Here is a 27381-nt window from a genome sequence, read left to right on the forward strand (position 1 = left end):
GAACATGAGGGGCATCTGTGAGCCAATATCTTTATTGGGACCAAGGGTCCATCTTTATTTTTTATCTATCTATCTATCTATCTATCTATCTATCTATCTATCTATCTATCTATCATCTATCTATCTATTTCAAGACAGGGTTTCTCTGTAGCTTTGGAGCCTGTCCTGGAACTAGCTCTTGTAGACCAAGCTGGCCTCGAACTCACAGAGATCCACCTGCCTCTGCCTCCCCAGTGTTGGGATTAAATGTGTGTGCCCCCACTGCCCGGCCCAGTTTTCTTTTGTTGAGTTGAAACAAGCAGACATGTGTCCTGGGAGGTCATGTCATGTGATCATTGTGGCGTGTGTCCCCAGGCCATCTGCCATCTGCAGCAGCCCATTTAAAGAGGGGCTGGGAGCAGGGAGCCTAGTTTGACAGAGAAATGTTTATTCTCGGGACCAGCTTGGACCGTTTGTGGATGGCGTGATTCTAGTGTCAAGGGTGACCGACCTATGCTTCCAGCATGAGGAATTTACGACATTAATTAAATAGATACCAAGAGAACATACAATTATACGGCTTCACTACACTGACCCATGGGAATGCTTAGAAAATGCGTTAGAGCAGAAATACTATTTCTAAACTGTAAACTCTGGAATTTGGAATGTGACTTAAGTGATCATAACAATTTAGAAACTGGAAGTGTCTTCAGATGGATGACAGTGAGCATGTGTAAAGTTTAATAATATAGAAATTTTCTGATGATTCTAAGGTTATGTTTCCTTATGTGCAAAGAAGTTAAATATGGTCTGATATGTAGAACCTGTTTTGGGGAGGGCCTAGAACTTTGAAAAGAACGGGACAAAAGGATTAGAATTTGTTTGGCAAATATATATATACACACACACACACACACACACACACACACACACACACACACACACACATATATACACATACATATGCAAGTCAAGACAAAATGAAGCATTTCAAAAGTTTATTATCAGGCCTCTGGTGGATCATTGTAGCTGAAGCGGTGAGCTCCAGGTCTACCATGAGATCCTGTCTCAGAATATAAGATGGAAGGGGATAGACTCCCAGTGCCGACTTCTGCCCGCACACGTGCACACATGGCAATCGCACCCACAAATGTAGACATAGGAATACTCATACAGGTAAATAAATAAAAGTAATTTATTAAAGGGTGGTTGTGGCTGGATTTGGTGGCATACATGTCTAATACCAGCACTTGGGAGGCAGAGGCAGGTGGATCTCTGAGTTCGAGACCAGCCTGGTCTACAGAGTGAGTCTAGCACACATAGGGCTACACAGTCACACCTTGTATACAAACAGAAAACAGCTCCAGCTTCTATCAGGACAGCCCTGGGAGGTTAGCTCCTGCAGAGGGCCTGTTCTATCAGAACAGCCCTGGGAGGTTAGCTCCTGCAGAGGGCCTGGCTCTTGGATCCTGGTAATAGTTCTGTGGTTCTAAGTCAGTGGTTCTCAGCCTGTGGGTTGTGACCCCTTTTGGGGTTGAACGGCCCCTTCACAGGGGTTGCACAGCAGATATTCTGCATATCAGATGTTTACATTATGATTCATAACAGTAGTGAAATTATAGTTAAGAAGTAGCAATGAATATAATTTAATTGTTGGGGGTCACTAAGATATGAGGAACTGTATTAAAGGGTCACAGCATTAGGAAGGTTGAGAACCACTGTCCTAAGTCTACAGAGTTGACTCTGATTTTTGTTTTAATTTACTAGCTGTGGCAAATTACATAAATTGAGTTTTGAATTTTAACTAGTGTTGCATTACTGAATGAACCCCAGGTGGTCTTAAAGTATCCAAATTGAGCATCCTTAATCTGAATATTTGAAATCCAAGATGCTCCAAAGTCTGAAACTTTCTGAATACTTACATGACAAGTGGCAAATTCTACTCCCGACCCCATGTAACGGGTTGTAATGAAAAGCAGGAAAACTAAAAAAAAAATTGTTAGAAAATTACTAAGGCTGGGGAGCCAGCGCAGTGGTGAAGAGCACTTGCTGCTTTGCGGAGGACTTGGATTTGGTTCCCATCACCCATATAGCAGCTCACAGCTGTAACTCCAGTTAACGGGGGATCTGATGCGCTTTTCTTGCTTCCATCGGCACTATATACACCTCATGCACATAAATACAAAACATTCATACACATAAGATAAAAATAAAGCTCTCAGGTGACACTCAATGCTGCAAGATTGTTTTTGTCAAAAACATTTAGTATAAAATTACCTCTGGGTAATAATGAGATATTTGTGAAGCATAAATGGATTTTATATTTAGGCTTTGGTCTCATCCCTAAAATATTTCATTATAATGTGTACATATTCACAAATCAGAAAAATTAATCTAACACTTTTGATCAGAAACATTTTGGATAATGAATATTCTGCTTGCTAAGCTCACACCTTTAAGCCCAGCTCTCTGAAGAAAGAGACAGGTGGATTTCTGAGTTCGAGGCTAGTCTACTCTACAGATCTAGTTCCAGGACAGTCAGGACTACACAGAGAAACCCTGTCTCTAAAAACAAAACAAAAACACAAGCAAAGAATAGCATCCTGCTTACACTAAACCGTTGCTTGGTTCTGTTAGGTAATGTAAACGAAGCATCATCACATCTGTGTTCATAAGGGACACTAGTCTGTAAATTTCCAGGGTTACATGGCTATTCCAATGATCCATATCTTAAGCAAGTTTGGTAATTTGTGAGTTCTTTAAGAAATAGGCTTGTTTTGCTTACCTATCAACGGGCATGACATTGCCAACAGTGTATGCTCGTTTATTTCTTAATGGGACTGATGATGTAGCTCAGTGTTAGCACACTTACCTAGCCCATGCCAGGTCCTGGAGTTTGACCCTAGGACAAAACCAAAAATGAACAAAATAAAACAATGTATACTTTCCAGACTCCATAGCAAAAGAATCTCAAAAACACCTCCCAATCTCTCTGTGTATTGATGTCTGCATTTTATTAATATGTTCCCGTTTCTTTTCCTTTTAAAAAAATTTAGGCTGAGTCTCACTATGTAGTCCTGGCTAGCCTAGAACTTGCTACATAGACCAGGTTGGTCTTGAACAGAGATTTGCCTGCTTCTACCTTCTGAGTGTTATTAAAGACATGTGCCCTACATCTGCCCTTTTTCTCTTTGGTTTGTTTCCTGGTCAGTTTGGATCTATCTGTCTGCCCATCTGTCCATCTATCCATCTGTCTGTCTATCTGTTTATGCACTGGGTGTTTTTTTTTTAAAGCATTTTGTTTCACTGATTTTTCTTTCTTAATATGTTTGGAATTTAGCTGATTCTCTGTCTCTGTCACTGTCTCTCTGTCTCTGCCTCTCTCTGTGTGTACGTGTGTATATGTATGTCTGCCTCTCTCTCTGTGTGTGTATGTGTGTATGTATGTCTGCCTGTCGCTTCCTCTTTCCATCCCTTGGTTTACTTTGATTTTTTTAAATCCAGTTTTTATTTTTAAGATGGAAGCTTAGTTTTGAGCTTCCATTTTTTTTCCTGATATCTACATTGAATAATTTTTTTTCTCCTGAAAACAAAAGAAAAACAACCTTTAGTTGCCATTCACAAGTCTGGACATGTATTTGTATTTTCATTTAGTTCTAAATTTGATTTTCAAAATGAAGAAAAATCTGCTTGGCTATTTGATTCAAGTTAGAGACGATGGTATACTTTTATATGTACAATCTCAAGGGTCAGGAACATCATACAAGAGGGAGCAGAAAGATGTAGCCTGAGAATGGGGAGTGCTGTGGAATGCTTCTGGACTGTGCTGCTCATGAGCTCGCAGAAACAGAAACTGTGACTCTTGTATACGACTGGCCAATGAGTATTCCACCATGGATAGAAGGGCTTACCCCTCCACACTTAGCTGAGAAACTATTGGCAAATGAAGGCAGCTGGGAGAAAGAAAGGGTGTCATTTTTCTTTGGGGATGTGCCCTCCCATTCCACCCTATAGATTGCCCAAGCTCAAGTGCATGGTCATGGCATGACTTATGGTCATGAAGCTCCAACTGGATTCAGTTGGTTATATTAAGGAAAAAAAAAAAAAAAACATGAATGAGGAGTTATTGGGGGTGTCTGATGGGGGTGGTTGGGAGAGCAAATGAGTTGGATATGACCAAGATACGGTGTATATACAGATCTGAAACTGACAATAAGCATTTTAAAGGAGCATCCCAGAAGAAAATCTGGGGGAAGATTGCAGACCTAGAATCTGGTAGTACATGTAGAGGGGCCTTTTGAATATCATGTATTAGCATTGAGGTGGTCGCAGCAACTAAATCTCAAGCCGACTAGCACTTCCAACCAGAACCACTGTGCATGATTTGTCAAGGCCCACAAATTACCCCAGCCCAATTTACAACATCCCTCCACTCCCCTCAGCCAAATCAACTTCAAACGACCCGCCGGTCGCCCTGCCACCTCAACTCCCAGAAACCTCTAGGGAGCCGCTCCGATTGCCACCTCAACTCCCAGAAACCTCTAGGGAGCTTTTTGGTATCTCGTGCGATCGGTGTTTCCGGCAGGGTACCTTAGTTCACAGTAGTGGTCTCCCCTTATAGGGCTGGGGCGGGGCAGGCCGAGTCCCGCTCGGCGCCACGGATTTTTCCGGCTGCGGACTACACTTCCCAGCGGGCCTTGTGCGCATGCAAAGTCCACTTCCGGCTCGTTCGGGCTGAACTGCCTGAGGGTCGGAACCTTCAGGGCCGGGTTAGGCAGGGAGAGGGCGTGGCTGATCGGGGCGTGGCGGGCGTGGACTGGAGGGTGCGGGTGTGGCCGGGGGTGTGTCCGTGAGGCACGGCCTTGGAGGGCATCTGAGGCCTGGCCAGGAGAGTGTGCGACCCTCGTGTGATATGCGGGGGCTGGCGAGTGCGGGGCCATGCGAGCCCCTGGCCCCCCTGGGGCGCGGCGCCCTCTTCACAAAGCCCAGGGCTGGTGGAGGTCCTGCGGCGGGGACTTCAGTCGCTCGTGGGCGCCCCGCCCGGGGAAGGCCGCGCTCCAGGAATGGCCTGGCCTCCCAGGGTGGGCACGGAGCAGTGACCTCGGGGCCTACGCACAGAGGTGAGTGACTTGTGTCCAGCCTGAGTGGACAAAGATGAGTCTATTCTGGGTGTGAAGGGAGGGTAAAGTCCGAAGGTTCGAGTCCTTGGTGCCGGAGATGGTGTCTCTGGACTGAGTGCGAAGTTAAACGGGAATCAACTCTTGAAAGCGCAACTTTGAGCCACAGCAGTCAAGCAGAAGCATAGCGGGGACGTTGACGACTTCAGGGTCACCTTAGTTTAGATTTGTCTCCATGCCCATGTTTCAAGAGATGAAACTCCCAGGGTGGCTTGGAGAGATGGCTCACAACCATCCCTAACTCCAGTGGCAGGGGATATAATTCCTTCTTCTGAACTTCATGGGTACAAGGCACACACGTGGTGCACCTATATACACGCAAGCAATACACATACATAAACTTTTAAAAAAGAGACAGACCCACTCCCCATTCCACCTTTTGCCTACTCCAGCACAGGGAAATAGCGGGATCTCATCTAATCTTTTCAAAATGGTTCTACCCTGCTTGTGTAGGGTGTAGTCTTGTGTAGACTTGGTATCTAGCCCTTCCTTTTCCCCAGCTCTGCTTTCCAGAGATACCAACTTCCTCCAGGAGAGTAACCGCAAACAGGAAGCTGCCCCTACAGGGACTAAACTTAAAGCCCAGTCTCAGGTGAGTCACGTTTTCTCACTGCTTCCTGAAATAGTCTTGCTTTTTCACCACTTAATGATGTTTATTTTCTCTGAAAAGTTTTCAATTTAAGAGATCTGTTCTGGGCGCTGTTTCCTCATATTCTGGTGAGTGATGGGCTACAGGGATAGCTTCAGACCAATCAGGGCTTTTCCTCCGCCTTCCTTTTCATCTCTACAGTTCTTCCTTGGTTGAAGAAATGATGTATCCCTTTTCTTTGTTCCACTTGTCTCAGAAGGACTTTTTTTTTTTTTGGACAAGGCATATCTACACAGACCTGGGTGTCCTAGAACTCACTCTGTAGACCACCCTGGCTGTGAACTCACAGAGATCCTCCTGCCTCTGCCACCTGAGTAGAGGGATTAAAGGTGTGCGCCACCAACCCCTGCTTCAGAAGGGTTCTTATGTCCAGAAATGCAACAATCTTTCTACCTGTTTTCTTTGATGTCCACAACGTAGGAGAAATATATTATGGCTAAGTTCCATTTAGGTTTTGAGGCAAGGGTTCAGTGGGAAGAGCACTTGCTCTATAAGTATGAGGACCTGAGTCTGAATCCCCAGTACCTATGTAAGAAGGCAGGTATGTTCCTGTAGACCTCAGCATTTCCAGGCAGAGATAAATTCTAGAGTTCTCTGGCCCATCAGCTTAGCCAAAAAGGTGAACTTCTAATTTAGTGAGAAACTCTGTCTCAGAGCAGTAAAAGGAGCTGCTGGGCATGCTGGACACACACACACACACACGAATTTTTCACTGAGCTGGTGAAATGGCTCCATTAGTAAAGCTACTTACTGCCACACTGGACAGCCTGAGTTTGATCTCAGGGAGGAAGGAGAAAATTGATTCCTGAAAGCTGTCTTCTGGCATTCACATGCATGCTTGTATACACCCACATACAAATAAATTAGGGATAATTTTAAATTTAAAGCATTTCTTGATCTCTCAGAACTCACAACCTGTTGACGGAAAGTCAAGGAAGCATGCAAGAGTCCAGTTTTCCTACGTTGGGTCTGGGACCCCTTTTTCTTTACTCCTGTGATTTTGAGACAGGCTCTCACTATGTGTCCCTGGCTAACCAGTAGCTTGTTGTGTAGACAACTGTGAACTCATGGAGATCTGCTTGTCTCTGCCTCCTGAATCCTGGGATTAAAGGTGTTACCACATCACCAGCCCCTCACCCTTGTCTCGCTCCAGGCCTCACACCTATGTGCTTCTATGACTTCTGCTTCTACTCCTTTCTCTTCTGAATGCCAGAGTTCTCTGCACGTCAGCCCTTGCCACGTCAGCTCTCTTCTCAAAACTTTCCAAGGTGTCCTTGAAGACAGACCCCATCCTAAAGTGATTAATAAGAAGTCTGAGAAGTGGCTCCTCCTTATCTCTGAAATCTGCCCTTCACTTTCCTTCTCTTTCTTCCTGGAAATTTGCTTTCTTGTTCATGATCATACCCTTACACACGTGGGAGAGAGGGAGAGAGAGAGAGGTGAGAGGCAGCTGGGTGGGAGAGAGAAAGAATAGGAAGGGAAGAGGGAGGGAGCCAGGGCTGTGGCTGCTCTGTTATTCCAGGTACCCAGTATGCTGCTGTATGTAGTCCCAGCAGCACTTTGAGCCCGGGAGTTTGAGATAAGCCAAGGCACCAGGGCAAAATTTTGTTTCAAAAAGGAAAAGGAAAGTCAAAACTAATTATTTCCAGTTTTAAGAAAACATCTGACTGCTTTTCTTTCCTTTGGGAGTCACCAAATTCTAGTCTCCTTGATAGTGACAAGGTGGTAACAGATGCTGGGGGAAACAGGCCTGAGTGTAGTCGGAGTCAGTCATGGCGAGACACAACATGTTTGTTACTTTGGGACACTTAGAAAAAGTGATTTTTTAAAAATTGTTTTCAGGGCGGAGTTTTGTAATCTGAAGATTTTCTCTCTTTTTTATTTCTGTTTAAAAACTAAAATCGATGTGGTGTACTCCTTTTAGTCCCAGCACTCTGAGAGGCAGGTGGGTTTCAGCCAGGGCTATACAGAGAAACCCTATCTGGAAAAACCAAAACCAAACTGAAACCAAAAAACCCTATAACAGCATTCTGTTGTGGTGTCGCTTAAGGTAAGCTGCACTGCTGTATACACTGTGTGGGTTTCGTATTCTGAAAAATGGGCATCATTCCTTGAATTCAAAAATTTCTAAAAACATACAGGTTAAAATTAGAGAAAGATGGCTTGGTTTGTTTAGTAAAGCATATATGAAAAGTATTTGAAAATCTGGGGGAAAAATGAGTACAAGACTGAGTATCCAGAATCTTGAAGTTGGAGCTCTGGGACGGGGCCCTGTAAAAGCCTGTGGGAGGTTGTGTGAGAATGTAAATGTTCCTGGACCAGCACTCAGCAAGGTCTGAGACCCCTCATCTGCCTTGCCTCCTTTCCCTGTTTAACAGAGGGTACCTTTTACTTACTCTTTGTCAGTTTTTTGTGTGTGAACAGTGTATCTCGACTGTAGGCACCACGAATCCTTCCTCCTGCCCCCTCATCTGTAATCCCCTCTTTACATCATTTCCTTTTTCTGGGAGTTATGCGTTGAATCAGTGCTGGCTGCTGGGGTGCTGCCTGCCCCTGTTGGTTTGATCTTGTGCAGGTGACCAGAGCTGAGCAGTTCCTGAGTGGAGCAGCCTTGTCATATCCAGGAAGTAGCATTGTAGGTGGACTCTTCTGTCCTGCCCTCCAGTTCCCAAATAGCCACACAGATTACTCTTAATTGTGAGTGCTCTATTGATAGCTCAGGCTTGTTACTAGCTAACTTTTACATTTTAAATCAACACATATTTCTTATCTATGCTCTGCCATGTGGCAGTACCTCTTTTAGCATGGCACATTCATCTTGCTTGTCTTTACATTTCCTCACAGCTCCTGAGACTCTTCCTTTCTTCTTCCCAACATTCCAGTGCCCTGAAAAATCCCGCCTAGCTATCGACAAGTCAGCTCTTTATCTATTTATTTGACAGGTCAGCTCTTTACTAGCCAGTGAGAGTAATACATATTCACATTGTACAGCGTGTATGTCATAGCACTTTTCCCCGTCTTCCAGCTGTTACATTCTTCCCACCCTCTCTTCCTGAGCCTTTGGGGTGTAGGACTGATTAAAATGTCCCATTTTGGACTGAGCACTCGACATTCACTTATTCTCAGGACTTAGACCTGTGTCTTTGTATAAGCTGCTGCCCACTAAGTCTGTCTTTGAACACTATTTGAAATACTGTGTTTGTATTGAAATGTTTGGATATTAGTCTACTTGAAGGTTTCTACTGCTGAATCCTGCTGAGTTTTGACAATTAGAGGTATTTAGCTTCTGGTCAACTCAGGAGACTAGTGTTGATCTTTCTAGTGAGATGAAATTGCCTGTCGAAAAGCTGTCAGTTCTGCTCTCTGTGGCAGGATGTAGGCGAAAAGTAAAGAGCTGAACAGCGTTTGTTTTAGGCTAACTGGCTCAGGCAGCCATGCTAGGTCATGTTTTGCTCAAGCTCCCAGAGCAGTTCTCGGCTCTCCCGGTGTTGTCAGGTGACATGTACTGCATAGGGTGCTTCAGCCTCCAGCTCAGGGAGTTCCCTGTCGGGAGTTACCGACACTGGGGCTGCGGAGATGGGTTTGCTGGGCAAGCATGAGGGCCTGAGTTCACTCCAACACCCATTTTTTTTTTTTTTAGTAGAACTTGATTGAGGAAGAGATACACAGCATTGCCCCCTGGCCTACACACACACACACACACACACACACACACACAAAACCACTTATCAACCATTTTGTCTTGTCCTTCCATGATAGTGTTAAAGTGCCTTCAGAGTTCAGCAGCAGGCTAAAGTTATGATGATGTTCTATTCACAGACGCTGGCCTGTGGGAACTAGGTTTCTAGCACACAGGCCTCCCAGCAGAAGAGCTCAGGTGTTGTTCTGGTTTGTGATTGGTTGAATGAGGACTTAGGTTTGGTACAGTGAGAGATACTCAAATTGGAGGCTGAAAAGATTGCTTTATTCATCCTCTCCCCCACCTCCCCGTCTTTTATTTTGAGGGAGGATCTCTAGAGGTGTGTGCATGTGGTGTGTGTATATGTTGTGTATGTGTGTGGTGTGTGTATATGTATGCGTGTGTTGCCGTGCAGTGTGGCAGTCAGAGGACAACTCACAGGTTCTTTCCTTCTATTATGCAGATTCCAGAGATCAAACTCAAATGTCAGACCTGGCAGCAAGAACCCTCGCCCACTGAGACATCTTTTAGTCCGCAATCTAAAAAGACCAAATCTAAAATCCCTGACCATTACTTCCAGCTAGGATCCTCGTCTTAGAGGAATCTCCATCACTGTTTTAGGGTCTGTCCTTTCCTACGTTTATGGTACATTTCTCCCTGTACGTGTGGGCCTAGAAAAAACAAGGTAACTCTGGTGTGTTTGTCACACCATCTGTGCTGGATAGTTTTTTTTTTTTTTTGTCAACGTGACACAGGCTAAAGTCATGTGAGAGGAGGGAACCTCAATGAAGAAAATGCCTCTGTAAGGCGTGTTGCAGGTAAGCCTGCAGGAGATTTTCTTAGTTAGCAATTGTTGGGTGAGGGCCTAGCTGGTTGTGGGTGGTGCCATCCCTGGGCTTCTGTTCCTGGATTCTTTAAGAAGGTAGGCTGAACAAGCCAGTGAGCAGCATCCATCAGTGGCTTCCTCAGCAGCTCCTGCCTCCAGGATCCGCCCTGTTCGAGTTCCTATCCTGATTCCCTTCAATGATGGACTACAATGTAGATATTTAAGTTAAATAAACCTGTTCCTCCCCAAGGTGCTTTGGTCGTGGGGTTTCATCACAACAATAACCGAAACTAAGATACCACCTTGTTGTTCTTATTCTACAACTTGTGTTTTGGGGCACAATATTTCCTCAGTGTCTACCATGTCATTATATTGTGACACCTCTCCTTTCTTCCCTCTTCTTCCTCTCCCATTCCATCCCATCCCATTCCAAATTTTGAGACATGGTCCCACATAGTCCAGGCTGGCCTTGATCTTGATATTTAGGCCTTGAATTCCTGATATTCCTGCCTCCATCTCCTAGTGCTAGAATATCAGCATGTGCTACTGTGGCCGATAGGCTGCATCTCTCTGTCTCTGTCTCTCTCTCTGTCTCTCTGTCTCTGTCTCTGTCTCTGTCTCTGTCTCTCTCTCTCTCTCTCTCTCTCTCTGTGTGTGTGTGTGTGTGTGTGTGTGTGTGTGTGTGTGTGTATTCCATGCTAGCCTCAAACTTGCTTGGAGTCCTTCAGTTTCTGCTTCCCAAAGGCATTATATTACTTTTAAAACTTGATAGTGGGGGGCTGGAGAGATGGCTCAGTGGTTAAGAGCATTGCCTGTTCTTCCAAAGGTCCTGAGTTCAATTCTCAGCAACCACATGGTGGTTCACAACCATCTGTAGTGAGGTTTGGTGCCCTCTTCTGGCCTTCAGGCATACACACAGACAGAACATTGTATACATAATTTAAAAAATTGATAGTGGTTTTTATTCTTTATTGTACACTCTTTTTTGGGGAAAAAAAGGTAGATCATGTTTTAGTGTTTCTGAACGTCCAGTGAAAATGATAGTTAATAGCAGCCCTTAGACCCCAGCTGGGAGATCGGATGTTTGGATGTTTGGATCTTTTCAGGATCTTCTCCTGGCTTCTTTCCTGGTCCTTGTGCTGTTCCAAGCCACACATGTATCACAGGGTTGAGACAGGCTCGAAGACCCTGCGGTCCTCAGGACAGCTTGGCTTTCAGTATGTAGTGTCAGAAAATTCTAACAAATATTTTCTGTGAGTGCATGCCTTTGCTGGCTGGTTTTATGTCAATTGACACAAGCTGTATCGTCTGAGAAGAGGGAACCTCAATAAATGTTGTCATAAGAGCTGTAGACAGGCCTACAGGGCACTTTTCTTAATGATACCGGGGGGAGGGCGCAGTTCATTATGGGTAGGGCCACTCCTGGGCTGGTGGTCCTGGGTTCTGTAAGAAAACAACCTGAGCAAGCCATGAGGAATAAGCCAGTAAGCGGCACTCCACCATGGCCTCTGCGTCAGCGCCTGCCCCTAGGCTCCTGCCCAGTTTGATTTCCTTTCCCGACTTCCTTCAGTGATGAACAGCAATGTGGAAGTGCAAGCCAAATAAATCCTCTCTTCCACGACTTGCTTTTGGTCATGGTGTTTCGCCACAGCAATGGAAACCCTGATTGAGACAGCCTGCAAGTGCTTTTCCATCCTGAAGGACTGGGGTGAGGGCTTGAGCACAGGGTGGGAGGTCTTTGTTCATCTGAAAGCCCTCTGCTCACCTGTGTTCATGGGCGCTGGCTGAGAAACAATGCATTTTTGTCATTTCAGGGCTTGCTGACATTTGGGGACGTGGCTGTTGTTTTCTCCCAGGAGGAGTGGGAATGGCTCAGCTCCGAGCAGAGGAGTCTGTATTGGAAGGTGATGCTGGACAACTACAGGAACCTGGCATCAGTGGGTGAGGGGATCCCCACTCCTGCCCCCGCCTCTTCCTGGCCATGCTGGTGGTCCTGGGGTCTCTAATTCACTCTCCCCTGATCCCTGTAGCACCCTCTTCTGTCCTGTCATTCCAAGTCAAGACAGACCTCCAGCATGACCACATCCTGTTTTTCTTATGGATCTAGGGCTTTGTGCTTCGAAGCCAGATATGATCACCTTGTTGGAGCAAGGTAAAGATCCCTGGATGATGAAAAGAAAGACGACAAGAGGCCATTGCCCAGGTGAGCATGAGGACGTGGGGCAGTGGGGCTGCTGCTGGCCCAGCTCGTTCCCACAGACTCACAGTCTCACCAGCAGACACTGCGGCCTCGTCAGCATGGGCTTTGCCGTCTTCATGCTCCCTCTCTGCTCTCCAGCATAGCCACATCCCCTTACAGACAAGTTACTTTTCTCTACATCCCTCCTTTGCCTTTCAGTCTTACAGACTCTTCTTTTTTAAATATATGTATGTATGTGTTTATGTGTGTACACATGTGTTTGTTTAGGTGAACACACCTGTCTGTGTGTGTGTTTATATGTAGGCCAGAGGTCAGAGGTCTTCCTCTGTCACTCTCTCTCTCTCTTTTTAAATAACTTTGTGTATGTGGCTGTTTTGCCTGTGCATATGTCTGGTCACTGTACACATGCATGCCTGGTGCCTACAAAGAGGACAGTAGCTCTCCTGGAGCTGGAGTTCCAGTTGCGAGCCACCATTCAGGTGTTGGGAATTGAACCCGGGTCCTCTGCAAGAGTAGCAAGTGCGCTCAACAGCTGTGCTGTCTCTCTAGCTCCGTCTCCTGTATTTTTTAATTTTTAAAAATGATTTTGTGTGTCTGGGTATTTTGCCTGCATGTATATCTATGTATCACATATGTGCCCTCCCCCACCATGCAGCACATGATAAGAGCTGTTTGCTTTGTTCATGTCTTTTTAGACTTACAGGCTATGCAGGAGACGAAGGAGTTCCCTCCAGAGGACTATGAAGAAAAGTTATCCCAGGCTGTGCAGAGAAACCAGCACCTGCCCCGCAGACCCAAGTGCTCTGTGTTAGGGGAAAACTGGGGTGAAGATGTTGTGTTCCAGACACCAAGGGTAAGCAGGGGTAACCTCAGGCAGCCCTTTATGATTCCTTGGGCAGTGGAGAAATTCCCATTGCATACACTATTTCCTGTGAATGGATTGTGAGCTGGTAGGAAAGAGTTATATTATCTTGAAACATACAGTAAAACCCTGTATGTGTATGTGTGTGTGTGTGCAGATAGATGGAGAGGGGTAGGTCACAAACATGTTCTTCAGGTGACAGACGTTTGATTTAGAGCGAGTGTCTGAGAACTCTGAGCAGGATCTCAGTAGCTCCTCATGTTCTCTTTGCTGAGAGAATTCCTCCCTTAGAAGATGAGAATATCCACTCTCCTCTGAAGCACGATTAATAAAAACTGAGAGAGAGAAATTGGGGTTCAACCTAAAGATTGGAAAAGCAAAATATCCAGCCCCTGGCTCTTACCTCAACCTTGGTCCAAAATGGAAATCCTGCCTCCAGGAATCTCAGAAGGAGCCTGAGGTTGAGAGCTGTCTTCTCCCATTTTATAATCCTCTCTAGTTCTGGGTTTAAAGGCATGCACCACTACCGCCTGGTTTCTGTGGCAAACTAATGTGGCTGCTGGGATTAAAAGTGTGTGTCATTGTTGCCTGGTCTGTAGGGCTGACCAGTATGGCTGTTTTACTTTCCCGATCCCCAGGCAAGCTTTAATAAAATACAAATGAACTGCCACTTCACTCCTCACAACGTCCTGATGACCAAATGTCCCAGTTAGGTTGTATTGTTGTGATAAAACACCATGACCAGAAGGAGCTTGGGGAGGTAAAGGGTTTATTTCATCCTATGTCTTATAGCCCATCATCTAGGGAAGTCAGGGCAGAAACTCAAGCTGGAAGTGATACAGAGGCCATGTAAGGGTGCTGCTCACTGGCTTGCTTCCCATGGCTTTTTCAGCCTGTCCTTTGATATCTTGGACCATGGGTGCAGAGGTGGCACCACTCACAGTGGGCAGGGCCTTCCTATATCAGTCACTAAGAAAATACCCTGCAGGATTGCCTATAGGCCAGTCTGGTGGGCAGATTTCCTTAATTGAAGTTCTCTATTCTGTATCAACTTAACATAAAACTAGCCAGCACACCAAATACAGTTTCACCAGAGTTTATCTGGAACTAATGTATGTGTTGGGGTCATTTCCAGAGCTTAGGTAGGAAATGCTGGGTGAGAGTGGGTGACCGCAAAGTGGCCGCACTAGAAAGTCTTCACCCGTCATGAGCAATGGCTTCTTCATAGTGTCATAGATAGAATCCCCCACCCCGTTTTATTGATTCTCCTTTCAACAAGCCTTCCCCGCGTATGTACTCTCTGGTGCCGTGTACAGTTAGGGCAGAACTGCGGTCCAATGGGAGAAAGTGGCTGGGATCTCAAGTCATCAACATGCAGGCTATTCTTGCTGGTCTCTTGTTAGGAGGCATGGCTGATGGATGAAGGTGGCAGCTGTTTTTCTCAGAGGACCTCACTCTGTGACATCTTCATTTTTCAATACCTTGACTGTGCACTTGAGCACATGCAAGCATGCATGCGCACACACACACAAAATCAATTCACAATAAATCTCTATTCCTCAGAATTCAACTGATACATATAGTCCAGAGTGTGCTGTTGACAGTGTGTGGACACATTCCACCATACTCTGGCCACCCAGGTTCATGAATGTGTTTGTGCCTTTTCAGGGCTTGAAGAACATCACAGACACGGCTAGAGATGGCTCTCCACAGCTTGCGTCAGCTCCGAAGAGTTTCTGCAAGAATGTGACATGGGAGACCTGTGATGACCTGGGGTCCTTAGGTAAGGCCTTCTCCCTTTAAGATCTGAATCTATCTTCAGGAGCCCTTGCTTTTGATTTTTTGTTTGTTTAATATTTACTTTAAAATGTGTGTGAGAACCTGCTTATTGAAGTCAGAAAAGGGCATTAGACTCTTTGGAGTTGGAGTTAGAGGTGATTGTACACTGCCTGATATGAACACTGGGACCCAAACTCAGTCCCCTACAGGAGAAGTGCTGTCCGCTGTCCATATATATCTCTCTCTCTCTCTCTCTCTCTCTCTCTCTCTCTCTCTCTCTCTCTCTCTCTCTCTCTTTCTCTCTCTTTGTCTCTGTCTCTGTCTCTCTCTCACACATATACATGCACTCTTTCTAACTGTTCCTGCAGTGCTTGCAGTGCTGTGGGATAATCCTTCTGTGTGCTGTGACTATGTCTTATTCTTATCGGTTAATAATAAAGCTGATTGGTTCATAGCAAAGCAGGATGTTGAAGACTGGGATGAAGAAGGGTGAGGAGAGGGAGAAGTCAGTGAGCATCTAAGAAGCAAGATGCTAGAGGACAGGTAAAACCACAATACATGGTTATTGTGGCAATACATAGGTTAACAGAAATGGATTATTTAAATGTAAGAGCTGGTTAGTAATAAACCTGAGCTATTGGCTGAGCATTCTGTAATTAATAAGAGCTTTTGTGTGTTTATTTGGGACTGGAAAACTCTGCCTCTGTTTACACTGCAGTAATAGTTCTTTTCTGTCAGAGTCAGGAAATGGCTTACTCAATTTCAGGGTGACAAGATTATGAGCAAATACTGTCTCATTTACTCTTTTAGGACACTGTGTTTCTAAAGCAGATTTTGTCTCTTTGCTGGGGCAAAAGAAGATGCCCTCTGTGGTGCAAAGAGAGCTGGCACCAGGTTTGTTCTCAGGTGAGTGTGGAAATGGTATGGTGAAGTCACTGTTGCTTTGGACAGGATGCAAATGCTCACCACCACACATTGAAAACTGTCAAGTCTGTCAAGTCTAAAGAGAAGTATCATACTCTTAGATTTCAGAATGACTCCTTTCTTTGTGTCTTCTTTTAATGACTCATTTCTGTTGGCAGAGACTGCTTGTTTGTTTCCCAGCCACCCAGACCCGAAATAATCACACAGAAGCTTTATTAATTACTGCTTGGCCTATTAGCTTATGCATATTCCTAGCTAACTCTTAGTGGCCTAACAGCAAGGTTCTGGTTGGTGGCTCACATCTTTCTCCTTTGGTGGCTACATGGCATCTCCCTAACTCCACCTACTTTTCTCCTCTATCTCTGCTTGGAATTCCTGCTCTGCTGTGCTCTGCCCTGCTGGTAGGCCAAAGCACCTTTATTCATTACCAAATGGCAACAAAACACACTCACAGCGCAGAGGGCTCCCACATCACATTTCCCTGTAGTTTTCTTTTTATTCTCACCCACTTGGGTGCTTGTGCCTTTCAGTTTCTTGGGTGTCTTTAAAGGTTAAATGGCTTTTTGTTTCTTTTGCCTATCAGCTGGGCATTCGTAGATGACTAGAGAAAGGGAAGGTGTGTGTGTGTGTGTGTGTGTGCATGTGAAGAATCCCTCTAATGGAGAAGATAAGATAAGATGTGGATAACTTGCATGAGGTAAACTGATATTTTTGATTCAGGTATTGCAGAGAAACAAGGACATTATTCCTAGAGGCTCCTTTGTGCCAGCAGGACAGGGTAGACAGAGGTCATAGTACAAGGAGACAGAAGCAGAAAATCCCTTCCTCTTGATACACAGTAAAGGAGAAAACATTTTTTTTAATCTATTTTAGGCCAGCAGTCTGTATGTGAGGCCCAGGATCTGTTTCCAAAGCAAGACTCAGATGCTGAAAGATTAACAGACAGACCTTCCAGCACTAAACTTGAGGGTTCCACCTTCAGGGAAGATTGTGATTCTGAGTGTGTATTTAAAAGGAATGGTCAAGACACACCATTTGAGCAAGAGACAGTTACTCGGAACGAAGCCTTCTCAGAAGGCAGAGATCATGCATATATCAAATCTGGAAGATGGTTTCATTTGAACAGTTCAGAAGAGAAAAGTCATAATTGTGATTTAGGTAAAAATTTTCCCCAAAATTCCGTGGTCATAAAGGAACCTGGAATCTATGCAGGAAAAAAGCTTTTCAAATGTAATGAATGTAAGAAAACTTTCACCCAGAGCTCATCCCTTACAGTGCACCAGAGAATTCATACTGGAGAGAAACCCTACAAATGCGATGAGTGTGGGAAGGCTTTCAGCGATGGCTCCTCTTTCACACGGCACCAGAGGTGCCACACAGGCAAGAAGCCGTACGAGTGTGTCGAGTGTGGAAAAGCTTTCATACAGAACACCTCCCTTGTTCGTCACTGGAGGTACTATCACACTGGGAAGAAACCCTTTGATTGCATTGACTGTGGTAAAGCCTTCAGTGATCACATAGGGCTTAATCAACATAGGAGAATTCACACTGGAGAGAAACCGTACAAATGTGACATGTGTCACAAGTCCTTTCGATACGGCTCATCCCTCACTGTGCACCAGAGGATTCATACTGGAGAGAAACCATATGAGTGTGACATTTGCAGGAAAGCCTTCAGCCATCATGCATCGCTCACTCAGCATCGAAGGGTGCATTCTGGAGAAAAGCCCTTTAAGTGCAAAGAATGCGGGAAAGCTTTTAGGCAGAATATACACCTTGCTAGTCATTTGAGGATCCATACGGGGGAAAAGCCCTTTGAGTGTGGGCAGTGTGGGAAAACCTTCAGCATCAGCTCACAGCTTGCCACTCATCAGCGAATTCACACGGGAGAAAAGCCTTATGAATGCGAGGTGTGTAGTAAAGCGTTTACACAGAAGGCTCACCTTGCACAACACCAGAAAACTCACACGGGAGAGAAACCATATGAATGTAAGGAGTGTGGCAAGGCCTTCAGCCAGACGACTCACCTCATTCAGCATCAGAGGGTTCACACCGGGGAGAAGCCCTATAAGTGTCTGGAGTGTGGGAAGGCCTTTGGTGATAACTCATCCTGCACTCAGCACCAGAGGCTCCACACCGGCCAGAGGCCTTATGAGTGTGTGGAATGTGGGAAGGCCTTCAAGACCAAGTCATCCCTTATCTGCCATCGTAGATGCCACACTGGAGAGAAACCTTACGAGTGTAGTGCATGTGGCAAAGCCTTTAGCCATCGCCAGTCCCTTAGTGTACATCAGAGAATTCATTCTGGGAAGAAACCGTATGAATGTAAGGAATGTAGGAAAACCTTCATCCAAATTGGACACCTTAACCAACATAAGAGAGTCCACACTGGAGAGAGAACGTATAACCGTAAGAAGGGCAGGAAGGCCTTCAGGCAGACTGCACACTTTGCTCACCATCAGCGAATTCATTCTGGAGAGTCACCCGCTCACCCTTCTTTGCCTTCCACATCCATTCTGGTGGATGTCTTCCCCAAATTTGTCTGGAATCCATCCTCACTTTCACCCTCATAATCTCAGAATATTGCCGTTTCCACTGCTTTGCTCTGAACAATCACTTCCCTGTCCCTTTGTTCCCTTTGTCTATTACAGGACAGCTCTTCATGTTTCAGTCGGCTTGAGTTATTTTTGGAGTATCAGTGTAATTAATTTGCTCATCAAAAACTTATATTCATTGGTTAATGCCTAAGATGTGCTTAGCGCAGTGCCTGATCCGTACCAAGTATTCTAAACGTGACTCTTTTAAAAATTTATTTTTGAAAATGGAAATTTTATTGTGGTCAGCCCTGATAAAAATGGTGCATAGAATGATACTAGGAGAAACCCGGTTTCAGAACAGGGAGTCCTGAGTTGTTGATGGCGCTTGCTTCTTTTCCGTGAAAGCTTGTTTCTAAGCCACGGGTATGGTGGGGTCATCTGTAATTTTAGTGTTCATGAATTCAAGGCCAGCCGGGGCAACTCAGTGAGCCCCTATCTCTAAATAAAAACAAAACAGTTGATCCCATACTGCTGAACTACGTGAATGTAGGGTAGAACTTTAGTGAGAAAGCTCTACTATAATACCACGACAGTAAGAGGATAGGTAACGTAAGTATGTAGGCCACCCGAAACAAACGAATCAAAGCAGCTGGAAAAGTGCAAGGTTTTATCTGTGTGTAGTTAAAACTACCAACAGATTACTTAAGAATGGGAAAACTAAAGGATTTGATCTGTTTAAAGTCACTGGTTTATGAATGCATTCTTGGTAAACGTCCAGTGAAGCATTAACTCGGGTAAACTGATCTATACAGTAGGGGGCAGCAAACTGACTTACAAAGGCTTACTGGTAATTTTTTTATGGTCTGTAATCTGAATTTTTAAAAAGGTGTTTAAATGGTTTTAAACATTGGAGGAGTGTTTTCAGCCTGGTGATTGTGAGAAACTTGCATTTCAGTGTCTGGGTGAAGCTGTGTTGGCACACAGTCACACGTTCACAGTGTCTGGGTGAAGCTGTGTTGGCACACAGTCACACGTTCACAGTGTCTGGGTGAAGCTGTGTTGGCACACAGTCACACGTTCACAGTGTCTGGGTGAAGCTGTGTTGGCACACAGTCACACGTTCACAGTGTCTGTGGGTGAAGCTGTGTTGGCATGCAGACACACCCACACGTTCACAGTGTCTGTGGGTGAAGCTGTGTTGGCATGCAGACACACGTTCACTTACATAGTGTTGGTGGTGCTTCCGTCTGTCTACGGAGGGGACATTGTGGTGTAATAAAGGCCATCTGGCTCAGAGAGCCAAAGTAGAGTTTTATTGAGCCACAGCCATGGTCATTGGTTTATCAACAATCTTTGGCTTTTTTTTTTTTGTTTTTTGTTTTTTAACAGTGGCAGAGTTGATTAGCTGCACTGGAGACTGTATGGCCACATTAAGCCATAAATATTTACAGTTGAAAATAGAGGAGAATGTACAAAAGTTTCTAACCTCATGGCAATAGTAAACCCTGACCAAAAACTCAAACACAAGCCCAGGAATATTGGGCTTCGGAGGTTAAGGTACCTGTTGCCAATCCTGATGACCTGAGTTGGATTCTTGGAACTCATGTGGCGGAGGGAGAAAACCCATTCATGAGAGTCGTCCTGCAGACCGTCGCACCTTCACACAAGTGCTGTCCCATGTACACTACAAACACAAGCAACAGATGCTTTAAAATCCAGCTTATAGAGCAAGTTATGAAGAGATGACATTATTAAATGACATATAATTCAATAAAATATATATTTAGAAAAACCACTAAAATGTTTATGAATTATCTTTCCAAAATGAGTCCCATGAGAATATGTTGACAACTTCAGGAAACATTCAGGCAAGAATATAAATTTTTATGGATTTTTTTTTGACAGGGTCTCCATGTAGTCTTTGATCATTATGGAACTTGCTATGTAGTCCAGGCTGTCTTTGAATTCAGAGAAATGTCTGCTCCTGCCTCCCAAGTACTTGGATTTTTGTTTTTTTGTGTGTATGTGTGTGCCACATGTGTTCGTGTACCCACAGAGGCCAGAAGAGAGCTCTGGATCCTCAAGGGAGCAACTCAAAACAGGAATTTAAAAATTCCAAATACACTACTCCAATTCAAAGATACACTAATTTAGCTGGGCGGTGGTGGCGCACGCCTTTAATCCCAGCACTCGGGAGGCAGAGGCAGGCGGATCTCTGTGAGTTCGAGACCAGCCTGGTCTACAAGAGCTAGCTCCAGGACAGGCTCTAAAGCTGCAGAGAAACCCTGTCTCGAAAAACCAAAAAAAAAAAAAAAAAAAAAGATACACTAATTTAATACATGCTGAGAAACGACAGGAGGGAGATATTTAATGTCTCCTTTTATTTTACTTTATATTGTTCCTTTACGAGCAGAATACTTTGTACTGTAGTGAGGGCACTGCAGGCATTGCAGTTCCTAACATACAAGTCTCAAATCTGTCAGGCTGGTTCAGACAGCATTTGCTGGCACTGCATGGTGTGACTGCATCCACAAAGCAAAGTACACGTGTTCAGAAGCAAGGCTGCAGTGCGTCCTTTAATGCAGCATGAGACTGCCACCAAAGTACACAAGTGTTCAGAAGCAAGGCTGCATTGGGTCCTTTAATGCAGCATGAGATTGCCACCAAAAAGACCTCAGTTTCACTGCGTGTCGGATTCCAAATGTTTGGTTGTGCATTCAGGAGCCTTTTGTTTGTAGCCTTTTCAGTATTTACATTCAGGTATGCAGTTTTTAAGAATCTGGGATCTAGAGTTCACTGAGCCTTGTGGTAACGACTACTGGGAGCAACCCTGGCTGTGTCTGGACCTTTAGGGGCAAGAGAAATCATCTGTCATAGTTGCACACTCAAGGCATGCCACGGTGTTCAAGACGGCTTGTGTTTGCATAAAGGTAGGCCATTTGGCTTTTTTGGTAGACAGTCCTATTGCCTAAAGTAGCCACGCAGCGAGAGAGAGTCCAATAGCTGCCAATTAAAGGCCCAAATTGCCTCATCCAGCATCTTTGCCTATTAACAAAAAAATGAGCAACACCAGGAGTGCTTTTAAGACTTTAAACAAAGCTGGGGTGGTGAGGGCACATGCCTTTAATCCAAGCGCCTGGGAGGCAGAAGCAGGCAGTGAGTTAGAGGCCAGCCTGGTCTACAAGAGCTAGTTTCAGGATAGGATCCAAAACTACATAAGAAACCCTGTCTTGAAAAACAACAACAACAACAACAACAACAAAGAATTTAAACAAATTTGCATTGATGATAGTAGTAGTGACTTCTCACTCTGTAGACCAGGCTGACACAGAGATCCACTTGCTTCTGCCTCTCAAGTGCTGGGATTAAAGGCCTGTGCTACCATGCCTGACTAGTAACTTTTTAAGAGTGCTTTAATTATACTGAACACCTGGTTGTCACATGTAGATCTGTCTCAGTTGTCTGTCTCACAGATTCTATGTATCACACACTCTTGTCACTGAAAATTAAGCCCTGAACAGGGTGGAGATGTGTAGTCTTGGAATATTCAGCCTTGCAGGGAAAGGTAAACCAGGGATGAAGGTGGGTTATGTCAGGGAGCAATAACTAAAGCAGGAAATAGCACACATAGACTCAAATCACAAGTACATAAGTCACAAAATCAAATATTTCTCTCCTGTCTTGATCTGTATCCCTCCTTGTTCTCCCATTTTGGGCCTGTCCACTTATCTTCCCAAACTGATAGTCACACGTGAGCGTGTGATAAGTAGTCTGCCTGTACTTCTGGATCCAGACACGAGGCTGAGAGGCTTCTGAAGACTGCATTCTGAATCTGCGGACACCAATTAGGGAACAGAGAGTGAAGACTTCTGCCGAGGCTCCTTTTTCAGCCTCCTGGGACAGCTCATCCTACACTCGCTGGGCGAGGACTACATATCCCAGTTGCCATTGCGGAGGGCTGCACGACCACCTCCGGTAGAAACCGGAAGTCAGTGATGCTTCAACCCTGTCGGGGTCTCGGGTGGAATTCTTGTTGGGTTTGGAGTGGAAGTTATACCTGATCTGAGAAGGCAGCTGGGCGTGGTGTTCAGGTCGGCGCGAGGGTGATCTGACATCCGTAGATCTGACACGCGTGTTGTGTGTGAGTGTGGGAATGTGGGACTGACCGGGAGGAGACTGGGGAAGTGTGAAACTGGATGCGAGGTGGTCGGGGCGGGGGAGCGGGAAGATGTGTGGGACCTTATCTCCCTGTTTTCACGTCCCAGCGGCATATGTGGACAACAGTGCGTACTGGAATGAATGCAACACCTCACTCACTATTACATACGTGGTCTCGGTGGCAAACTCAAGAATCCATACACAGTGTCCAGGCAACTGAAGTATTTCTTGCTTGACTTTTCTAGAAGCAGACACTACTTAGGTAAGAATGAGAAATAGTTTAGGTGTAGCAAAAAAAAGGGGAGGGGGAATTTGAGATTTGAAGAAGATATTATTTGAAGTCCCAAGTGCAATAGGAGGGTGTCGTGGTCGCCAGTGCTAGTAAACTCCAGTCTAAAGATTTGGAAGGTCACTTTGGTTTATAGCATGGAGCTGAGTTCAGGAAGGGACTTTGACATGCCCAGAGTCACTTAACCAGACTCTGCCATCTAGGTCTCCGTGTTACCCGTAATTTAGGGAGTGAATACCAGCAATAAGAACACTTCTGAATGCTCTCCTGCTGTTCAAGGACGTGAGCATTTAGTTTTTCACCTGCCAGATCCTGGTACCGTCGTGGTAGAACGAGGCTTGGGTTGGAGAGAAGCTGACGGCTTTACTTAGAAATGTCAAGAGATTTCCACCTTTTATTCTCTGCAGTAATATATCCACCTTTCCCAAACTTCTCTTGCTTCCTTTCTGTCACTGCCCACCCTGGGAGAGGACAAGAATTGCTATTCATAGTACTCACAACCACTTAAAGTGATTTATTCATTCCAGTACACTCAGTTGCTCGGGCTTTGGTTGCTTGCTTCCCTGGATACAGTTATAATAGCTAAAGTTTACTGAGAACTTGTTATGTGACAGACACAGTCTGGGTCTTGTGACATTCTCAGGCCTTTTGGGAGTGTCAACATGACCTCACAAGACTGTAGGGAATGCCCAGTCTCCTTTCTACGGTTGAGGACGATGGAGCACAGAGAGGCAAGCGATCACTAGGAAGTGGAAATAGGCAGGCTTTAGAATCAGGAAATGATGCCTCCAGGGTCCTCCTCTTCCCTTGCTGTCATGAAATCCTCTCAGTAAGTGTCTAAGGTAAATATTTCTAACACCCTTTGACACTCGATCGAAATGGGAAAGTAACATCAAGAGTCCAGACTGCAAACATTCACTCCGTGATTTTGGGTTTTTGTTTTTCATAACTCATAGTTTTTCTGCAAAACAAGAGAATTCTAATACCATTTACGTCATAGGACTTTCATAAGGATTAAAGGAACTCATACATACTTGGTGTGGTCTCTGCCACAAATGAATTCGGTAAGTGTTCATGTTTATATAATAATACTTTGAGAAGGCCATGGAAATTGTATTAAAGTCACAGTCGGGGGCTGAAGAGATGTATCAGCAGTTAAGGTTGCTTGCTGCTCGTGCAGAAGAGAAGACCCAGGTTCAATTCCCAGCACTCACGTGGTGGCTCACAACCATCTCTAATTCCAGTTCCAGGAGATCAAGGTCCTCTTCAGCCATCCGCCGGCTCCTGCATTCATGTGGTGCGTATACATGCACATACAGTGAAGTAAATAAATATTATAAAAGAAATTCAGAATTAATCCAGCTACTCTCCCCCTTCATAATTAAAGGAACAGGTCAGAGTAGGTGACAAGGGACTTCACCAAAACTCATTTGGCATAAAGCAAATTGCGAGCTGGGTCTCATGACAATTCTCTGAAATCCATAAGGGCTGTTTGTTATATGGAAGTTACAGCCTTTGGGGGAACATGGCTTCCGCAGGAATTCATAGGGAGGTATATTTTGTGGTATCTACTTGAATAAACTGCTGGAGTCAGAAGTACTAGCTTGGTGACTGTATTTCTCATTGTTTACAGCTGTTTGATTTGTAAAAAAGTCTTCCCAGAGTTTTACTATGTAAAATGGTGATGTTACTCCCTACTTTCTTTTAAAGGTTGGGGAGATTAAAAGAGTATTAAAATGACTGGAGAGATGGCTCAGCGGTTAAGAGCACTGGATGCTCCAGAGGACCTGACTTCTATTATCAGCTCCTATATGATGGCTCACAACAGTCTGTAACTCCAGTACCAGGGAAGCCATTGCCATTTTCTGGTCTCCATGGACCAGGTATCCGTGTGGTTCACAGACATATAGGCAAAACACCCATACATATAAAATAAGATTTTTTTTAAAAAAAAGAATAGAGAAAGAATACTAAATTTGCAACATATCCTATTAATGAATGGGTCTAGCTGGGTAAAGATTGTTTGGTTGTAGCTGTGTTCTTAGGTTTCCACAGAACACCTGGTTAGTTGGTCTCAGTTGCTTGGAATGTCTGTCTATTTCACTGTTTGTCTTTCTCTCTTTTTGTGTTGTTAGTGTGTTTCTGAGTTGTATTTTTTGCAGCTTGATCTCCATGACTTATTTCTCCTCTGTCAGTTGTATACTTTCAGGGTGAAGCCCTTCTACAAATGAAGAACCAGGAAGAAGTGAAAGGTTTAGGGAGGAACCAAGTTGGTGAAAGCCATGTCCCTCGTGAGTGAGTTAGTGTTCCTTCCTGAAGTGAAGTCTTATGCTTAAGGATTTGGCAGTGTTTATTTCCCTTTGAAAGTTACTAAGACTAGAAGGTTGGGGCTTGTTTCCTATTTCCTCTGTTTCTGATGCATGTAGTATGGGGGTGGACTCAATAATCCATTGCATTGTTCCCCTCAGAGTTGTTTGTTTGTTTGTTCACCTGAGAAAGGACTGGATCTAAACCTCGTCTATTGTAAGAAGGCTGCTTGTTTGTTTCCTAGCCGCCCAGCAGCTCAGACCCAAAATAACCACACAGAAACTGTATTAATTAAATCATTGCTTAGCCCCTTAGCTCTAGCTTCTTCTTGGCTAACTCTTACATATTAATTAAACCCATCTCCATTATCTGTGTATCGCCACGTGGTAGTGGCTTATAGGCAAAGTTTCAGCTTGTCTGTCTTTGGGGATGGCTCCATGTCGTCTCCCTGACTCTGCCTCCTTTCTCCCAGCATTCAGTCTAGTTTTCCCCGCCTACCTAAGTTCTGCCCTATCATCAGGCCAAGGCAGTTTATTTATTTACCAATGGTATTCACAGCATACAGAGGGGAATCCTACATCACTCTTCTTTGTGTTCAGTCCTTTATGGGCCTCAGAAGGTAGAAGAATAAGCTTTTAGGGAACTTTGAGAACCAGTACATGCCTGGGCCCTATGAGAGTTGTTAGTCTCTTAGAAATATGAAAAGGCACATAGTTGGTCAAGTGCTCCAGGAAGAGAGCTGGAGAGTAATGGGGAAGGACTGCTGACTGACCATATGATGCAGTGGGAAGGACCGCTGACTGACTGTCTGATGCAGTGGGGAAGGACCACTGACTGACCATCTCATGCAGTGGGGAAGGACCGCTAACTGACCATATGATGCAGTGGGGAAGGACCGCTGACTGACCGTCTGATGCAGTGGGGAAGGACCGCTGACTGACCGTCTGATGCAGTGGGGAAGGACCGCTGACTGACCATCTCATGCAGTGGGGAAGGACCGCTGACTGACCATCTGATGCAGTGGGAAGGACCGCTGACTGACCGTCTGATACAGTGGGGAAGGACCGCTGACTGACCATATGATGCAGTGGGTGAATTAAAATGATGTCTCTTCCTTTATACTAGTGAAGGTCAGGACAGTCCACATAGCCTGGCATGAAGTCTGCATTAGTTTCTTCTTGTTGCTGTGATAAAATACCAAACAGCAGGTAATAAAGGGCGTGATACCTGAGCCTATGGAGGACATTTTTCATTCAAACCACTAGAAAGTTCATTTTATTTTCTCTCCTTGCTTCCTTGGTGTAGGATCTTTGTGAAGGGAGGAGCAGCACAGTTAGACTCTGCTGAGGGGAAGTGTTGAAGGGGAACAGGCAGTTAGACTCTGCTGAGGGGAAGTGTTGTGAGGGGCAGCAATTAGACTCTGCTGGGGGAAGTGTTGTGGGGAGCAGCACAGTTAGACTGCTGGGGGGAAGTGTTGGAGGGGGGAACAGGGCAGTTAGACTCTGCTGGGAGGAAGTGTTGTGGGGAGCAGCACAGTTAGACTCTGCTGGGGGAAGTGTTGTGGGGAGCAGCACAGTTAGACTCTGCTGGGGGAAGTGTTGAAAGGACTTGGGATTCCTGAGCTGCTTCTGGAACAGAGTATTTTTCCGTTTTGTAAAGATATGTAGAGCATAACCAGGCAGCAAAGGCTGGTGAGCATCTCACCTCGGCCATTCAGACCATTGGTGTATTACTTGCACACATTTTTTTATTGATTTATTTTTTGGTTTTTTGAGACAGAGTTTTGCTGTGTAGCCCTGGCTGTCCTGGAACTTACTCTGTTGAATGGAATGGACACGAACTCACAGAGATCCTCCTGCCTCTGCCTCCTGAGTGCTGGGATTAAAGGTGTGGGCCACCAGAGCCTGTCTGCTTGCACACATTATTTTATCTTGTAATGAGAGCAGAGTAACTCATGTGCCCTAGAGCCACATGAGCCCAGGATCCTGAGCTAAGATTTTGTTTGTGTTTTTAGG

General features: G+C 45.0%; 1 protein-coding gene and 1 long non-coding RNA gene across 4 annotated transcripts; one reads left to right on the forward strand and one right to left on the reverse strand.

Moving 5' to 3' along the window:
* Positions 1 to 1898: 1898 nt before the first annotated feature.
* Positions 1899 to 4646, reverse strand: LOC119820418. The gene is made up of 3 exons (XR_005286500.1): positions 4570 to 4646; positions 2852 to 2881; positions 1899 to 1963 (listed from the first exon to the last, which is right to left on the reverse strand). It is a non-coding gene; the product is annotated as an uncharacterized LOC119820418 (long non-coding RNA).
* A 207-nt stretch (positions 4647 to 4853) lies between these two features.
* Positions 4854 to 19921, forward strand: Zfp28 (ZFP28 zinc finger protein). 3 transcript variants are annotated; one of them, XM_038338662.1, is made up of 8 exons: positions 4854 to 5099; positions 5657 to 5748; positions 12125 to 12251; positions 12418 to 12513; positions 13206 to 13363; positions 15041 to 15155; positions 15962 to 16057; positions 16949 to 19921. In XM_038338662.1, exons 1-8 carry the CDS (start codon positions 4892 to 4894, stop codon positions 18646 to 18648), a joined length of 2592 nt encoding a protein of 863 aa, XP_038194590.1. In that variant the 5' UTR covers positions 4854 to 4891; the 3' UTR covers positions 18649 to 19921. The 3 variants fall into 3 exon arrangements, with proteins under 3 accessions (XP_038194590.1, XP_038194591.1, XP_038194592.1); XM_038338663.1 differs by lacking the exon at positions 4854 to 5099 and having other exon boundaries at positions 5661 to 5748; positions 12125 to 12214; XM_038338664.1 differs by lacking the exons at positions 4854 to 5099; positions 5657 to 5748 and adding an exon at positions 11901 to 12018.
* The last annotated feature ends 7460 nt before the right edge of the window (positions 19922 to 27381 follow it).

The sequence above is a fragment of the Arvicola amphibius genome, chromosome 8 (genome assembly GCF_903992535.2).
Source record: "Arvicola amphibius chromosome 8, mArvAmp1.2, whole genome shotgun sequence".
In the NCBI taxonomy this organism is placed as follows: Eukaryota; Metazoa; Chordata; class Mammalia; order Rodentia; family Cricetidae; genus Arvicola; species Arvicola amphibius.

Coding starts and splice junctions, on each gene's coding strand:
- Zfp28 (XM_038338662.1), top strand. CDS start 4,892: ATGCGGGGGCTGGCGAGTGCGGGGCCATGCGAGCCCCTGGCCCCCCTG. Junction 12,514..13,205: donor GACAAGAGGCCATTGCCCAG/GTGAGCATGAGG, acceptor ATGTCTTTTTAG/ACTTACAGGCTATGCAGGAG. Junction 13,364..15,040: donor TTGTGTTCCAGACACCAAGG/GTAAGCAGGGGT, acceptor GTGCCTTTTCAG/GGCTTGAAGAACATCACAGA.